The 18,140-nt window shown below is 45.2% G+C and overlaps 1 protein-coding gene across 2 annotated transcripts in view; it reads right to left on the reverse strand.

Moving 5' to 3' along the window:
* The window catches only part of ALDH18A1 (aldehyde dehydrogenase 18 family member A1), a 68,222-nt gene that overhangs the window by 17,002 nt on the left and 33,080 nt on the right, over positions 1–18,140 (reverse strand). For both annotated transcript variants that reach the window (XM_078851071.1, XM_078851072.1), the window contains exon 7: positions 9,462–9,682. In XM_078851071.1, the coding sequence (XP_078707197.1) occupies positions 9,462–9,682 (221 nt within the window). The remainder of the gene's footprint in view (positions 1–9,461; positions 9,683–18,140) is intronic.

Raw genomic sequence — 18,140 nt, forward strand, 5'->3', positions numbered from 1 at the left:
GTCAAGTGACATGAGAACTTTGGTATGAGGTATGGGATGAACTGGATAATTGTGTGGGTCGTCTTCCTCAGGAAAATAAACGTAAGTGTAAGTTTGTTAAATGAATTGACTACTTTCCATAACCTTCCATGGGATGTTAAATGTTGAACTTTTCAAAAGTGTTCAAGACCAAAGTGCATTATTGTGAAGGATTAGAGTTAACTAGAAAAGAATTAATTTAGTCAACTGCTACCTGAGAAAGTGCCTACTTCAGACAGGAATTAAAATGTTCTTTGATACCTCAAAGAGTATAAACAGAGACTGACCATCATGAATGAGACTGAGAACTGACTAGGTAGCAACTAATGGTATAGGTTCATGTGTCAATACTACTGAACTGGATTAGATTCTTAAAAGAAGATTCTCAAATCCATTATGGTCACTTTGTGCCACTCATTCTGGCCAGCGGGGCCAATGAACAACTCCCCCGAGTGGGGAACATCTTCTGCTGTGTGTTGCCTAAAATAAACAAGTTATCATAGACCTACTAGATATAAATTACCCTATGAAAAAAAAGCGTACAACTAGATGTGCCTTGCCCCACCATCACCACTTTGATTTTATTTTTCAGAGATTAAAGGCCAGAAGGTAGCATTAGAGCCTCTAATCTGACCTTTCATAGAACACAGGCCACAGAATTTCACCCAGTTACCCCTGTATTCAGCCCAGTAACTTGTTGAACTACAGCATATCTTCCAGAAAGGCATTCAGTGTCTATTTGAGGACACCACGATATGGAGAATCCACTACTTCCCTTGGTAGTTTGTTCCAACAGCTAGTCACGCTCACCAATACATAGCTGTGCCTTATTTCTAATTTGAATTTTTCTAGTTTTAACTTTCAATCATTGTTTCTTATTGTGCCTTTCTCCACTAATTTAAAGGGGCCTTTAGTATCCAGTATTTTCTCTCAGTGTAGGTACTTATACACTGTAATCAAGTCATTGCTGATCTTTTAAACGTTGTATTCCTTCTCTCTCACCCTTCATCTTCATTTTGTTTTTAGATTGTAAACTTCTTTGAGGTAGGTTTCAGAGTAACAGCCGTGTTAGTCTGTATTTGCAAAAAGAAAAGGAGTACTTGTGGCACCTTAGAGACTAACCAATTTATAAATAAATTTATAAATTTATAAATAAATAAATTGGTTAGTCTCTAAGGTGCCACAAGTACTCCTTTTCTTTGAGGTAGGGAATGTGAAAGACTGTCTGCATAGTGCAGTGCCTAGCACATTCTGAAATATAATTATACAGCATTTTAATAATTTGTACACAAAAAGTCATATTCAAGTAATAGTAGGGTCATAATTTCAAACATTCAGAAGTGCAGAAATGAAAGTTATGGTTCTCACAGTAACATTAACTTTGCCCTCATTGTGTAATATGTAAAGTGTTATGGTTATCTGCCTGAACACAGCAAAGTACTATACACTGAAAATTAAAACTGGAACAGAAAACATAGCATGCGTGAAACACGTTAACATTATTTATGTTACAGGAAAGGGAAAAAAAATGTGTTTCCTTGCACAGTACAAAGGAAACTGATGTTCTGATCTCTTCTGAAAACCCAGCATCCTGCTTTTTGTCTCCTGCCTGATATTTCTCTTAAAAAAAAAAAAAGACACTAAAAATACTATATCTTAATCTGCTCCCCAGTGATGGTTAGGTGAGAACATTTTAACATTTATAATGACTTTTGCTGGCTGAGGATATATTTCCTGGGGAGACATTCTGCTCTCTTCCTCCCAGACCAGCTCTACTGGTACTTTGATCTTTAAGCCTAGATCTCCCTGGGTTTTGTGTTTAACAGCAGATATACAAACAAAGACCATCAGTTAGTATTAGAGAGATAAGGTGGGTGAGGTAATCTCTTTTGTTGGACCAACTTCTGTTGGTCAAAGAGAAAAGTTTTTGAGTTACAAAGAGCTCATCTTCCGGTATTGTGCATTAAGAGTTTGCTTATTAAATTTGTGGACGACACCAAGCTGGGAGGGGTTGCAAGTGCTTTGTAGGATAGGATTAAAATTCAAAATGATCTGGACAAACTGAAGAAAAGGTCTGAAGTAAATGGGATGAAATTCAATAAGGACTAATGCAAAGTACTCCATTTAGGAAGGAACAATCAGTGGCACACTCACAAAATGGGAAATGACTGCCTAGGAAGGAGTCCTGTGGAAATGGATCAGCGGGGTCATAGTGGATCACATGCTAAATAGGAGTCAACAGTGTACCATTGTTCCAAAAAAAGCAAACATCATTCTGGGATGTATAAGTAGGAGTGCTGTAAGCAAGACACGAGAAATAATTCTTCCACTCTACTCCATGCTCATTAGGCCTCAGTTGGAATATTGTGTCCAGTTCTGGGTGTGACATTTTGGGAAAGATGTGGATGAATTGGAAAGAGTCCAGAGAAGGGCAACAAAAATGATTAATTTCAGAGTAACAACCATGTTAGTCTGTATTCGCAAAAAGAAAAGGAGTACTTGTGGCACCTTAGAGACTAACCAATTTATTTGAGCATAAGCTTTCGTGAGCTACAGCTCACTTCATCGGATGCATTGATTAATGCATTAAAATGATTAAAGGTCTAGAAAACATGACCTACGTGGGAAGACTGAAAAAATTGGGTTTGTTCAGTCTGGAGAAAAGAAGACTGATGGGGGACAACGACAACAACAACAGTTTTAAAGTATATAGAAGGTTGTTACAAGGAGGAGGGAGAAAAATTGTTCTCTTTAACCTGTGAGGATAGGACAAGAAAGAGTGGGCTTAAATTTCAGCAAAGGCGTTTAGATTGTATATTAGAAAAAAAACAAAAAAAAAAACTAGCTGCCTGTGAGGGTAGTTAAGCACTGGAACAAATTGCCTAGGGAGATTATGGAATCTCCATCATTGGAGATTTTTAAGAGCAGGTTAGACCCTAACACTTGTCAGGGATGGTCTAGATAATACTTAGTCCTGCCTTGAGTGCATGGGACTGGATTAGAAGATCTCTCGAGGTCCTTCCAATCCTACAGTTCTATGATTCTATGGCCATTTATCAGCCTGATGACCCCATTTTGAGTTTGTGAAAGGTGCTGAACCTGTCAGCTTTGTCTCCTTGGAGCAGCTCCTTTCCCTTACATAAATGGTTAGGACAGCGTAAGGTAAATTACCAGGCTACTGTATCCAGTTCTGGACTCTACACTTTAAAAAAGGGTATGGAAAAACTGGAAAGATCAGAAGAGAGCTACACCAATGATTAGAGATCTAGAAAGCCTGTCTTGCAGTGAAAGATTTAGGAAACAACCTATTCAGCTTATCCAAGAAAAGCTTAAGAGAGGATTTGACCTTGGTCTCTTAGTAATTCCATGGTAGATTTCTGATGGTAGAGGACTCAAATATAGCAGCCAAAGGCACAACATGATCCACTGTCTGGAAGGAGAATTTCAGGCTATAAGTCAAGTACAACTCTTTAACACCAAGAGTAATTAGCAAATGGAACAACCAACTAGGGTCATCGTGGATTTTAAATGAAGATTGGATCTCTTTCTAAGAGATACACTGTAGCTCAACTGTAAAGTATGGATTTAATGCAGGAATTACTGGATAAAATTCTTTGGTCTGTGTTACCCAGGAGGTCAGATAAAATAATCGTATTGGACACTTTAGCCTTCAAATCTATGACATAACTGAGTTTAGAGGTAGAGGCATATATTCCCCCACCAGGAATTTAAAGTTTAAATTAATAATTGCTCACATATCAATTATTATTAGAAACATCTCTACTTTCCAAATGGAGTACAGTAACTCCTCACTTAACGTAGTAATTATGTTCCTGAAAAATGCTACTTTAAGTGAAACAATGTTAAGCGAATCCAATTTCCCCATAAGATTTAATGTAAGGTGGGGGGAGGTTAGGTTCCAGGGAAATTTTTTTCACCCGATAAAAGACACTATCTATACACACACTAGACAGACAGATACACACACATATGCATGCACTATAAGTTTTAAACAAACAATTTAATACTATACACAGCAATGATGATTGTGAAGCTTGGTTGAGGTGGTGGAGTCAGACGGTGGGATATTTCCCAGGGAATGCCTTACTGCTAAAAGATGAACTAGCACTCGGCGGAGCCCTCAAGGATTAACACATTGTTGTTAATGTAGCCTCAAACTCTCCAAGGCAGCAGGAATGGAGGGAGGAGAGACAGCATGGCAGAGAGAGACACACACTCACACACCCCGTGTGTGTTTGTGTGTGGGGTGGGGGGGCAGGGAGACAGAGAGAGACAGACACACACACACACACGCACTGCCCCTTTAAGCTCGCTGACCGCACTCTAAGTACACTGGCTTTTAAAGTAGATCAGCAAGTTGAGACAGCAGCTGCTGCCAGCGAGCTCCCTCTGTCCTCTGTGGAGGTGGGGTACAGGAGTGGGGAGAGGATGACACCCTGAATTTAGCACCCTTCTTTCCCCCCCCGCCCCCCCGACACACACAGCAAGCAGGAAGCTCCGGGGAGCAGCTCCAAGGCGGAGGGCAGGAGCAGCACACGGCAGTGGGGGGAGGGACACCCGAACTGCCCGGCAATTGATAGCCTGCTGGTCGGCTGCCGCACAGGGAACTTAGGGGAGCTGACGGGGAGCTGCCGGCCCACCCTGGTTCCAAGCCCCCACCAGCTCGCTCCAACGGGCTGCTCTTTCTGCAACCAGTGAACAAAGCAGGCGGCTGCCAAACAACGTTATAAGGGAGCACTGCGCAACTTTAAACAAACATGTCCTCTAACTGGTCAGCAATGTAACAATAAAACAACGTTAACCGGGACAACGTTAAGTGAGGAGTTATTGTATTTAAATTAGTAACCCCAAAGTTCACTCTAGCATGTTAAAAAACAGCCTGGCTGGGTCTTAAAATAATTTTTTCTACTTATACTTTAAGCTTAGAAATATCAGGAACATCTAATCTGATCTTCCCTGGGTTTGCTGCAGGACTTGAAGAACCCCTCAAAAGAAGTAAACAAAGCTCTGTGGGGGCACTGACTCTTTAACAGTCTTTTTTTATCCCAAATATTTGTAGGGGGGTTGAGTTAAGTAACTATTATAGAAAAAACTGAAGGAAAATCCATTTCCCACCTTGGTCAGATTTCACTTCCATAGCAATTCAATATTACATCACTGCCCATAACAGTCCCCAGGGTAGGCCAAATTTGCATTTCTAATGTAATAAGCAAACAAAGTTATAAGGGGAACCCCAAAAACTTTTATACCAGATCATAACAAGAAAACCCACTTAGACTCCCTAAGGGAGTCGATAGGCAGGATCTCCAGGGAGGCTACTATGAGGGGGAAAGGAGTCCAGGAGAGCTGACTGTATTTTAAAGAAGCCTTATTGAGGGCACAGGAACAAACCATTCTGATGTGCAGAAAGAATAGCAAATATGACAAACAACCAGCTTGTCTTAACAGTGAAATCTTCGGTGAGCTTAAACTCAAAAAGGAATCTTACAAGAAGTGGAAATTTGGACAGATGACTAGGGAGGAGTATAAAAATATTGCTAGAGCATGCAGGGGTATAATCAGGAAGGCCAAGGCACAACTGGAGTTGCAAGCTAGCAAGGGATGTGAAGGGTAACAGGAAGGGTTTCTACAGGTTTGTTAGCAACAAGAAAAAGGTCAGGGAAAGGGTGGGACCCTTAATGAATGGGGGAGGCAACCTAGTGACAGATGATGTGGAAAAAACTGAAGTACTCAATGCTTTTTTTGCCTCAGTCTTCACAGACAAGGTCTGCTCCCATACTGCTGTCCTGGGCAACACAGTATGGGGAGGAGGTGAGCAGCCCTCAGTGGTGAAAGAACAGGTTAAGGACTATTTAGAAAAGCTGGACACGAACAAGTCCATGGGTCCAGATCTAATGCATCCGAGGGTGCTGAGGGAATTGGCTGATATGATTGCAGAGCCATTGTCCATTATTTTTGAAAATTTGTGGTGATTAGGGGAGGTCCCGGATGATTGGAAAAGGCAAATATAGTGCCCATCTTTTTAAAAAGGGAAGAAAGAGAAGCCAGGGAACCACAGCCTCACTCCAGTCCCTGGCAAAATGATGGAGCAGGTGCTCAAGGAATCCATTTTGAAGCACTTGCAGGAGAGGAAGGTGATCAGGAACAGTCAACATGGATTCACCAAGGGCTTGATTTACCAAACCAGCCCAAAACAGCCTCTGTATCACCTCCCTGGGCACTCAGATGTCCAAACAACGCAGTCCCTTAAACTGCCCAGCCTCAGGTCTCCGTCCAGACAGACGTCAGATATGATGATGGTTACAGAAAATATAGATCACATCCACCACTTTCCCCATATCCACAGAGCCTGTTATCTCATCATAGAAGGCAATCCGGTTGGTCAGGCATGACTTGCCCTTGGCTTCTCCCTCTGTCCAGAGAGTGAACAACCCACAGAACAACAAAACAAATCCTTCCCCCTGAGATTTGGAAGTATCTTCTTTCTTCATTGGTCCTTCTGGTCAGGTGCCAACTAGGTTATTTGAACTGCTTAACCCTTTACAGGTAGGGCAATCCAGTACAGCTGCCAAAGAGGGATTTTATGCTACTGAATGGGCTGGCATACATAAAGGTTGCCACCCTTCCCGCTATATTCATGACAGAGCCAAAGCACTAGAAACAGAGCACCAAAGTCATTGACACTGAGGAAGCTCTAGGTGCAGCTTAAAACACCAGCACCAAGAAATACCAGGAGCTTCAATGTCCATTGTTTCTCCCTCAGTTTAGAGAAGAGGTCCCCAAACTGCAGAGCACGCCCCCCTACAGGGAATGCAGAGGAACATTTAGGAGGGAGTGCGTGGCTGGGACCCGGGCCAGCCTCTACAGGGGGGGCAGGGAATGAGCTCCACCCAGCTCTACTCCTGGCCCTGGCTGCTGTTCCCACACCTGCTCCTAGCCTCGGCCCCCTTACTCCTGTTCATGTCTTTCTCCCCTGCCCCCCACATCCCTGGAGCCGCAGCCCCACTCCTGGCCCCGGAGGGAGGGGCACTGACAGGGATAAGAGGGGGCGTGACCCTGAAAAGTTTGGGGACCACTGGTTTATAGGAGGAATGATGCAAAAAGATAATGTTTTGAGCATTCTATGGGACTGCCACAAGGGCTCTATACAGAGGTCACTGTGGCATTCAGTACAGAAATGGACATCTACCACCTCACAGCCAGACTTACCAATAATAGCCATGAGCTGAAGGGCACCTACACAGTGGATTAACACAACCCTCAGTGTTGAAGCTAATGAAACAGTGCATATCAGTCACATCCTACACACTGAGTTGGCCCCTGGCACGGATCCTGATTACGACCTGCTGATTCGACAGAACCAAATCAGGACCTAAGTGCAGAATTCTTTAGCATATTCGTGCTAGCAGATGGCATCCTTTAAAGATGAAGCTTAGGCAGCTTCCCAGTGCTATACAAGTGGTTAGTAAGAGGCTTTGCACATGTAGGGTATGTCAACAGTAAAAATGCTACTGCAGCACAGCTGCACCGCTATAGCACTTAAGATTAGACATCACCTACACTGACAGGAGGGGTTCTCCCATCGGCATAGGTAACCCACCTCCTTGAGAGGTGGCAGCTAGCACCACAGAAGAATTCTTCCATTGACCTAGTGCTGTGTACACTGAGGGTTAGGTCAGCACAGCTACGTCTCTCAGGCACGTGGATTTTTCACACCCCCGAGAGATGCAGTTACGTCTATGAAAGTTCCCAGTGTAATGCCCGGGAATGTGCCCCTTTCTGAGGCAGAACAGACACAGAGTAAGGTTATGTCTACACTACAGCTTCTGGTGGCATAAGTTATGTCACTCAGGGGTATGAATAAACCACCCCCCTGAGCAACATAAAAGTTATGCCAGGTATAACCACTCATGCGCACAGCGCTATGTTGGCGGGAGAGCTGCTTCTGCTGCTTGCAGGGGCGCTGCTTTTGTATGTTGACAGGAGAGCTCTCTCGGGCCGGCATAGAGCATCTTCACCACACACACTGCAGTGGCACAGCTGTATAAGTACAGCTGCACCGCTACTGCACTGTACGTACAGACATGGCCAATGTGGTGTCATCACATTGAGATGCACACTTGAAGCTGCTGGAATGCTATTTGTAGCTATTACAGCAAAAAGTAAGTTGTGAAGAGCTATGTATTTGTTTTAGTTCTTCAGATGCTGAGATACAACTATTGTAACAAAAAAGCACATACAACAACTCCAAGAAATATATAAACATAGAACTACAGTGTCTACATATGGGGCTTCCATCTATATCACTGGAAGTTCTGTATGGGGGGCTGGGAAATAGCACAAAATTTGCACTAAATACAAACTTCTGTACCGATCACAGAATCATAGAAACATAGGGCTAGAGGGGATCTTGTGAGACCATGCATGCCATCCCCCTATGCCTGATGCAGACCCAAGTAAACCTACCCATCCCTGACAGGTTGTTCATCCAACAAGTTGTTAAATCCCACCGATGGGGATTCCACAACCTCCCTTGGTAACTTATTCCAGTACTTAACTATCCCTTATAGTTAGAAAGCTTTTCCCTAATGTCTAATTTAAATCACTCTTGCTGCATATTAAGACAATCACTTCTTGTCCTATCAGTGGACATGGAGAACAATTGATCCCTGTCCTCTCAGCCCTCAACACATCCAAAGACTTATCAGGTCGCCTCTCAGTCTACTTAAGACTAAACATGCCCAGATTTTTTAACCGTTCCTCAGAGTCAGGTTTTTTAAAACTTCTGGAATTTTTGTTGCTCTCCTTTGGACCTGTCTCCAATTTGCCCAAATCTTCCTTAACGCGTGGCAACCAAAATTGGATAATACTCCTCTTGGGGCCTCATCAGTGCCAAGCAGAGTGGAACTATTACCTCCTGTGCCTCACACACAACACTCATGTTAATAAGCCCCAGAACGATATTAGCTTTTTATATGAACAAAAGGTCCCTACATAGAAGGGCTTGCAACCTGAGAAAACAAGTGACATGAGGAGGAGGAATGTACATTCAATTAGGAACAATTCTTGAATACATTTGCAATTTATTAAGAAGTGGAAACAACTCTCCCATCTGCCTATTAACCCATCACAAACTGGCTGATTTCTTCTGAACAATGCAGAAGTAGGTCCTGAGGAGAGATCTGATGGAGAGGGTAGTATACCAATAAAATCCAGTTTAAGGGAACCCCTCGCAAGACAAAGTGCTTTGGAAATTAAGAATTGAATGCTGGTTCACTCACCACCCCACCAATCAGAATATTTTTCCTTTTGTTGCCTGCGACAGCATGGGACTGCACTCAATGACCCAAGAGGTCACTTCCACTCCTATGTTACCAAAGGACATCTCAAACAAAAAAGTTTTATTTCCCCTCATCATGTACCTGTGGGAGGCAGTCAGGGCGGGATTCGAAGATCACCAGCAGGACCCCAATAGGCACAGTCACCTGTTCCAGCTCTAAGTCTTTTGCGATTCGTGTTCTGCGAATGACACGGCCTACACTCTCCTGTGAGGATGCTGCGATCTGACGAAGTCCTATGGCCAAGCTATTCAGCTTTGATGTAGACAGACTCAGTCGCTTCATCAAAGGAAGTGCCAATCTCCCTGAAATAAGAGACGATTCAGTTATGCTGGAGATACTTAACAGCTGCTTGAGACTAGATATCAGGACTCCATCCACCTCCTTACATCTGCCTAAGGAACAATACAAGCACTTTCCACTCAAAAAGATATGCCCTGAGATGAACTATACAGGCCACCAGCTTCCACCAGCCACAGCAAAACTACCTGAATCAGACAAGTAGAACCATTCACATCACCTCATGCATGTTTAACTTGAGCCACATCAGCAGAAAAGCTGACTAGTCAGACACTATCCCCTTTCAATGAGGTATACCTGCTGATCTTCAACTTAAGAGCAGCCATATTGGGTCCGACCAATGATCCATCTAGCCCAGTATCCTGTCCTCTGACAATGGCCAATGCCAGGTGTTCCAGAGGGAATGAACAGAACAGGCAATCATCAAGTGATCACTCCCTGCTTCTGGCAGTCAGAAGCTAGGGACACCCAGAACATGGGGTTGCATTCCTGACCATCTTGGGTAATAGCCATTGATGGATCTATCCTCCATGAACCTATCTAATTCTTTTTTGAACAGTAATAGTTTTGACCACATTCCTGGCAATGAATTCCACAGGTTGACTGCGCACTAGGGGAAAAAGTACTTTTCTTTGTTTGAATCCTGCTGCCTGTTAATTTCATTAGGAGATCTCAGGTTCTTGTATTATTTGAAGGGGCAAATAACAGTTTCTTATTCAAGTTCTCCAAGCTATTCATGATTTTATAGACCTCTGTCATATCCCCTCTTAGTCGTCTCTTTTCCAAGCTGAACTGTCCCAGTCTTTTTAACCTCTCCTCCTAGGGCAGCTGTTCCATATCCCTTAATCATTTTTGTTGCCCTTCTCTGTAGCTTTTCCATTTCTAATGCATCTTTTTTGAGATGGGGTGACCAAAACTGCATGGAGGAGTCAAGATGTGGGCATAACATGAATTTATATAGTGGCATTATGATATTTACGGTCTTATTATCTATCCCTTTCCTAATGGTGCCTAACATTCGGGTAGCTTTTTTGACAGCACACTGAGCAGATGTTTGCAGACAACTATCCACAATGATGCTAAGATCTCTTTCTTGAATGGAAACAGCTAATTTATATCTCATCGTTTTGTACATATACTTTGGTTTATGTTTTCTAATGTGCATTACTTTGCATTAGGGCTATCAAGTGGTAATAGAATACCATTTATTTAAATATTTTTGGATGTTTTTGACATTTTCAAATGTATTGATTTCAGTTACAACACAGAATATAAAGTTTACAGTGCTCAGTTTATATTTTATCACAGATATTTCCACTGTAAAAAGAAAGTGTTTTTCAATTCACCTAATACAAGCACTGTAGTGCAATCTCTTTATTATGAAAGTTGAACTTACAAATGTACAATTATGTACAAAAAATAACTGCACTCAAAAATAAAATAATGTAAACCTTTAGAGCCTGCAAGTCCACTTAGTTCTACTTCTTGTTCAGCCAATCACTCAGGGTATGTCTACACTATGAAATTAGGTCGAATTTATAGAAGTCGCTTTTTTAGAAATCATTGTTATATATTCGAGTGTATGTGTCCCCACAGAAAATGCTCTAAGTGCATTAAGTGCAGTAACTAGGCGGAGTGCTTCCACAGTACCGAGGCAAGCGTCGACGTCCGGAGTGTTGCACTGTGGGTAGCTATCCCACAGTTCCCGCAGTCTCCGGAATTCTGGGTTGAGATCCCAATGCCTGATGGGGCTAAAACATTGTCGCGGGTGGTTTTGGGTACATATCGTCAGGCCCCCGTTCCCTCCCTCCCTCCATGAAAGCAGCAGACGACAATCGTTTCGCGCCTTTTTTCTTGAGTTACCTGTGCAGACGCCATACCACGGCAAGCATGGAGCCCACTCAGGTAACCATCACCGTATGTCTCCTGGGTGCTGGCAGACGTGGTACTTCATTGCTACACAGCAGCAGCAACCCCTTGCCTCGTGGCAGCAGACGGTACAGTAGGACTGGTAGCTGCCCTCGTCATGTCCAAGGTGCTCCTGGCCACATCAGCCAGGAGCGCCTGGGCAGACATGGGTGCAGGGACTACATTAGAAGTGACTTGACCAGGTCATTCTCTTAGTCCTGCAGTCAGTCCTATTGAACCATCTTATGGTGAGCAGGCAGGCAATACGGATTGCTAGCAGTCCTATTGTACCATCTTCTGCCGGGCAGGCATGAGATGAGGATGGCTAGCAGTCCTATTGTACCATCTTCTGCCGAGCAGCCATGAGATGTGGATGGCTTGCAGTCCTTCTGCACCGTCTGCTGCCAGCCAAAGATGTAAAAGATAGATAGAGTGGATCAAAACAAGAAATAGACCAGATTTTGTTTTGTACTCATTTGCTCCCCCCCCCCGTCTAGGGGACTCATTCCTCTAGGTCACACTGCAGTCACTCACAGAGAAGGTGAAGCAAGGTAAATCTAGCCATGTATCAATCAGAGGCCAGACCAACCTGCTTGTTCCAATAAGAACAATTACTTAGGTATACCATTTCTCATTGGAACCCTCCGTGAAGTCCTGCTTGAAATACTCCTTAATGTAAAGCCACCCCCTTTGTTGATTTTAATTCCCTGTAAGCCATGTCGTCAGTCACCCCTCCCTCCGTCAGAGCAACGGCAGACAATCATTCCACGCCTTTTTTCTGTCCGGACGCCATACCAAGGCAAGCATGGAGGCCGCTCAGCTCACTTTGGCAATTAGGAGCACATAAACACCACGCACATTATCCAGCAGTATATGCAGCACCAGAACCTGGCAGAGCGATACCAGGCAAGGAGGCAACGTCAGTGCGGTCACGTGAGTGATCAGGACATGGACACAGATTTCTCTGAAAGCATGGGCCCTGACAATGCATGCATCATGGTGCTAATGGAGCAGGTTCATGTGGTGGAACGCCGATTCTGGGCTCGGGAAACAAGCACAGACTGGTGGGACCGCACAGTGTTGCAGGTCTGGGACGATTCCCAGTGGCTGCGAAACTTTCGCATGCGTAAGTGCACTTTCATGGAACTTTGTGACTTGCTTTCCCCTGCCCTGAAGCGCATGAATACCAAGATGAGAGCAGCCCTCACAGTTTAGAAGCGAGTGGCGATAGCCCTGTGGAAGCTTGGAATGCCAGACAGCTACCGGTCAATTGGGAATCAATTTGGAGTGAGCAAATCTACTGTGGGGGCTGCTGTGATGCAAGTAGGCCACGCAATCAAAGATCTGCTCATCTCAAGGGTAGTGACCCTGGGAAATGTGCAGGTCATAGTGGATGGCTTTGCTGCAATGGGATTCCCTAACTGTGGTGGGGCCATAGACGGAACCCATATCCCTATCTTGGCATCGGAGCACCAAGCCGGCGAGTACATAAACCGCAAGGGGTACTTTTCAATAGTGCTGCAAGCTCTGGTGGATCACAAGGGACGTTTCACCAACATAGAATCATAGAATATCAGGGTTGGAAGGGACCCCAGAAGGTCATCTAGTCCAACCCCCTGCTCGAAGCAGGACCAATTCCCAGTTAAATCATCCCAGCCAGGGCTTTGTCAAGCCTGACCTTAAAAACCTCTAAGGAAGGAGATTCTACCACCTCCCTAGGTAACGCATTCCAGTGTTTCACCACCCTCATAGTGAAAAAGTTTTTCCTAATATCCAATCTAAACCTCCCCCACTGCAACTTGAGACCATTACTCCTCGTTCTGTCATCTGCTACCATTGAGAACAGTCTAGAGCCATCCTCTTTGGAACCCCCTTTCAGGTAGCTGAAAGCAGCTATCAAATCCCCCCCTCATTCTTCTCTTCTGCAGACTAAACAATCCCAGCTCCCTCAGCCTCTCCTCATAAGTCATGTGTTCTAGACCCCTAATCATTTTTGTTGCCCTTCGCTGGACTCTCTCCAATTTATCCACATCCTTCTTGTAGTGTGGGGCCCAAAACTGGACATAGTACTCCAGATGAGGCCTCACCAATGTCGAATAGAGGGGAACGATCACGTCCCTCGATCTGCTCGCTATGCCCCTACTTATACATCCCAAAATGCCATTGGCCTTCTTGGCAATAAGGGCACACTGTTGACTCATATCCGGCTTCTCGTCCACTGTCACTCCTAGGTCCTTTTCCGCAGAACTGCTGCCTAGCCATTCGGCCCCTAGTCTGTAGCGGTCCATTGGATTCTTCCGTCCTAAGTGCAGGACCCTGTACTTATCCTTATTGAACCTCATCAGATTTCTTTTGGCCCAATCCTCCAATTTGTCTAGGTCCTTCTGTATCCTATCCCTCCCCTCCAGCGTATCTACCTCTCCTCCCAGTTTAGTATCATCCGCAAATTTGCTGAGAGTGCAATCTACACCATCCTCCAGATCATTTATGAAGATATTGAAAAAAACCGGCCCCAGGACCGACCCTTGGGGCACTCCACTTGACACCGGCTGCCAACTAGACATGGAGTCATTGATCACTACCCGTTGAGCCTGACAATTTAGCCAGCTTTCTACCCACCTTATAGTGCATTCATCCAGCCCATACTTCCTTAACTTGCTGACAAGAATACTGTGGGAGACCGTGTCAAAAGCTTTGCTAAAGTCAAGAAACAATACATCCACTGCTTTCCTTTCATCCACAGAACCAGTAATCTCATCATAAAAGGCGATTAGATTAGTCAGGCATGACCTTCCCTTGGTGAATCCATGCTGGCTGTTCTTGATCACTTTCCTCTCATGCAAGTGCTTCAGGATTGATTCTTTGAGGACCTGCTCCATGATTTTTCCGGGGACTGAGGTGAGGCTGACTGGCCTGTAGTTCCCAGGATCCTCCTTCTTCCCTTTTTTAAAGATTGGCACTACATTTGCCTTTTTCCAGTTATCCGGGACTTCCCCGGTTCGCCACGAGTTTTCAAAGATAATGGCCAATGGCTCTGCAATCACAGCCGCCAATTCCTTCAGCACTCTCGGATGCAACTCGTCCGGCCCCATGGACTTGTGCACGTCCAGCTCTTCTAAATAGTCCCTAACCACCTCTATCTCCACCGAGGGCTGGCCATCTCTTCCCCATTTTGTGATGCCCAGCGCAGCAGTCTGGGAGCTGACCTTGTTCGTGAAAACAGAGGCAAAAAAAAGCATTGAGTACATTAGCTTTTTCCACATCCTCTGTCACTAGGTTGCCTCCCTCATTCAGTAAGGGACCCACGCTTTCCTTGGCTTTCTTCTTGTTGCCAACATACCTGAAGAAACCCTTCTTGTTACTCTTGACATCTCTTGCTAGCTGTAGCTCCAGGTGCGATTTGGCCCTCCTGATATCATTCCTACATGCCCGAGCAATATTTTTATACTCTTCCCTGGTCATATGTCCAACCTTCCACTTCTTGTGGGATGGCCAGAAAAGGTACATGATGCTCGCATCTTCAAGAACTCTGGTCTGTTTCAAAAGCTGCAGGAAGGGACTTTATTCCCAGACCAGAAAATAACTGTTGGGGATGTTGAAATGCCTATCGTTATCCTTGGGGACCCAGCCTACCCCTTAGTGCCATGGCTCATGAAGCCGTACACAGGCAGCCTGGACAGTAGTCAGGAGCTGTTCAACTACAGGCTGAGCAAGTGCAGAATGGTGGTAGAATGTGCATTTGGATGTTTAAAGGCGCGCTGGCGCAGTTTACTGACTCGCTTAGACCTCAGCGAAACCAATATTCCCGCTGGCATCCGATGAAGTGAGCTGTAGCTCACGAAAGCTTATGCTCAAATAAATTGGTTAGTCTCTAAGGTGCCACAAGTACTCCTTTTCTTTTTGCGAGTACAGACTAACACGGCTGTTACTCTGAAAACTGTTATTACTGTTTGCTGTGAGCTCCACAATATCTGTGAGAGTAAGGGGGAGACGTTCATGGCAGGGTGGGAGGTTGAGGCAAATCGCCTGGCTGCTGGTTACGTGCAGCCAGACACCAGGGCAGTTAGAAGAGCACAGGAGGGCACGGTACGCATCAGAGAAGCTTTGAAAACCAGTTTCATGACTGGCCAGGCTACGGTGTGAAAGTTCTGTTTGTTTCTCCTTGATAAACCCCCCGCCCCTTGGTTCACTCTACTTCCCTGTAAGCTAACCACCCTCCTCTCCTCCCTTCTATTACCGCTTGCAGAGGCAATAAAGTCATTGTTGCTTCACATTCATGCATTCTTTATTCATTCATCACACAAACAGGGGGATGACTACCAAGGTAGCCCAGGAGGGGTGGTGGAGGAAGGAAGGAAAATGCCACACAGCACTTTAAAAGTTTACAACTTTAAAATTTATTGAATGCCAGCCTTCTGTTTTTTGGGCAATCCTCTGTGGTGGAGTGGCTGGTTGGCCGGAGGCCCCCGCACTGCATTCTTGGGCGTTTGGGTGAGGAGGCTATGGAACTTGGAGAGGAGGGTGGTTGGTTACACAGGGGCTGTAGCGGCAGTCTGTGCTCCAGCTGCCTTTGCTGCAGCTCAGCCATACACTGGAGCATATTGGTTTGATCCTCCAGCAGCCTCAGCATTGAATCCTGCCTCCTCTCATCATGCTGCCACCACATTTGAGCTTCAGCCCGCCACTTACTCTCTTCAGCCCTCAGTATGCATCTGATGATGTGAGCTGTAGCTCACGAAAGCTTATGCTCAAATAAATTGGTTAGTCTCTAAGGTGCCACAAGTACTCCTTTTCTCTTCAGCATGCCACCTCTCCTCCCGGTCATTTTGTGCTTTCCTGTACTCAGACATTATTTGCCTCCACGCATTCGTCTGTGCTCTGTCAGTGTGGGAGGACAGCATGAGCTCAGAGAACGTTTCATCACGAGTGCTTTTTTTTTTTTCTTTCTAATCTTCACTAGCCACTGGGAAGGAGAAGATACTGTGATCATTGAAACACATGCAGCTGGTGGAGAAAAAAAAAAGGGACAGCGGTATTTAAAAAGACACATTTTATAAAACAATGGCTACACTCTTTCAGGGCAAACCTTGCTGTTAACATTACATACATAGCACATGTGCTTTCATTACAAGGTCGCATTTTGCCTCCCCCCACCGCGTGGCTACCCCCACCCTGTGGCTAACAGCGGGGAACATTTCTGTTCAGCCACAGGCAAACAGCCCAGCAGGAATGGGCTCCTCTGAGTGTCCCCTGAAGAAAAGCACCCTATTTCAACCAGGTGACCATGAATGATATCTCACTCTCCTGAGGATAACACAGAGAGATAAAGAACGGATGTTGTGTGAACACCAGCAAACATACACTGCAATGCTTTGTTGTACAATGATTCCCGAGTATGTGCTATTGGCCTGGAGTGGTAAAGTGTCCTACCATGGAGGACGCAATAAGGCTGCCCTCCCCAGAAACCTTTTGCAAAGGCTTTGGGAGTACATCCAGGAGAGCCGCGAATGCCAGGGCAAATTAATCCTTTCACATGCTTGCTTTTAAACCATGTATAGTATTTTAAAAGGTACACTCACCGGAGGTCCCTTCTCTGCCTGCCGGGTCCAGGAGGCAGCCTTCGGTGGTTTTAGGGGGTACTGGCTCCAGGTCCAGGGTGAGAAACAGTTCCTGGCTGTCGGGAAAATCAGTTTCTCCGCTTGCTTGCTGTGAGCTATCTACAGCCTCCTCCTCCTCCTCATCATCTTCTTCGTCCCCAAAACCTGCTTCCGTGTTGCCTCCATCTCCATTGAAGGAGTCAAACAACACGGCTGGGGTAAGTGGTGGCTGAACCCCTTAAAATGGCATGCAGCTCATCATAGAAGCGGCATGTTTGGGGATCTGACCTGGAGCGGCTGTTCGCCTCTCTGGTTTTCTGGTAGGCTTGCCTCAGCTCCTTCAGTTTCACATGGCACTGCTTCGGGTCCCTGTCCTTCATGCCCTGGGAGATTTTGACAAAGGTTTTGGCATTTCGAAAACTGGAATGGAGTTCTGATAGCACGGATTCCTCTCCCCCTACAGCGATCAGATCCCATACCTCCTGTTCAGTCCATGCTGGAGCTCTTTTGCGATTCTGGGACTCCAACACGGTCACCTCTGCTGATGAGCTCTGCATGGTCACCTGCAGCTTGCCACGCTGGCCAAACAGGAAATGAGAATCAAAAGTTCGCGGTTCTTTTCCTGTCTACCTGGCCAGTGCATCTGAGTTGACAGTGCTGTCCAGAGCGGTCACAATGGAGCACTCTAGGATACCTCCCGGAGGCCAATACCGTCGAATTATGTCCACAGTACCCCAAATTTGACCCGGCAAGGCCGATTTAAGCACTAATTCACTTGTCAGGGGTGGAGTAAGGAAATCAATTTTAAGAGCCCTTTAAGTAGAAAAAAAGGGCTTCATTGTGTGGATGGGTGGAGGTTTACATCGATTTAACGCTGCTAAATTTGACCTAAAGTCCTAGTGTAGACCAGGGCTCAGAAAAACAAGATTGTTTATATTTGCAGGAGATAATGCTGCCC

The sequence above is a fragment of the Lepidochelys kempii genome, unplaced genomic scaffold (assembly GCF_965140285.1).
Source record: "Lepidochelys kempii isolate rLepKem1 unplaced genomic scaffold, rLepKem1.hap1 scaffold_295, whole genome shotgun sequence".
In the NCBI taxonomy this organism is placed as follows: Eukaryota; Metazoa; Chordata; order Testudines; family Cheloniidae; genus Lepidochelys; species Lepidochelys kempii.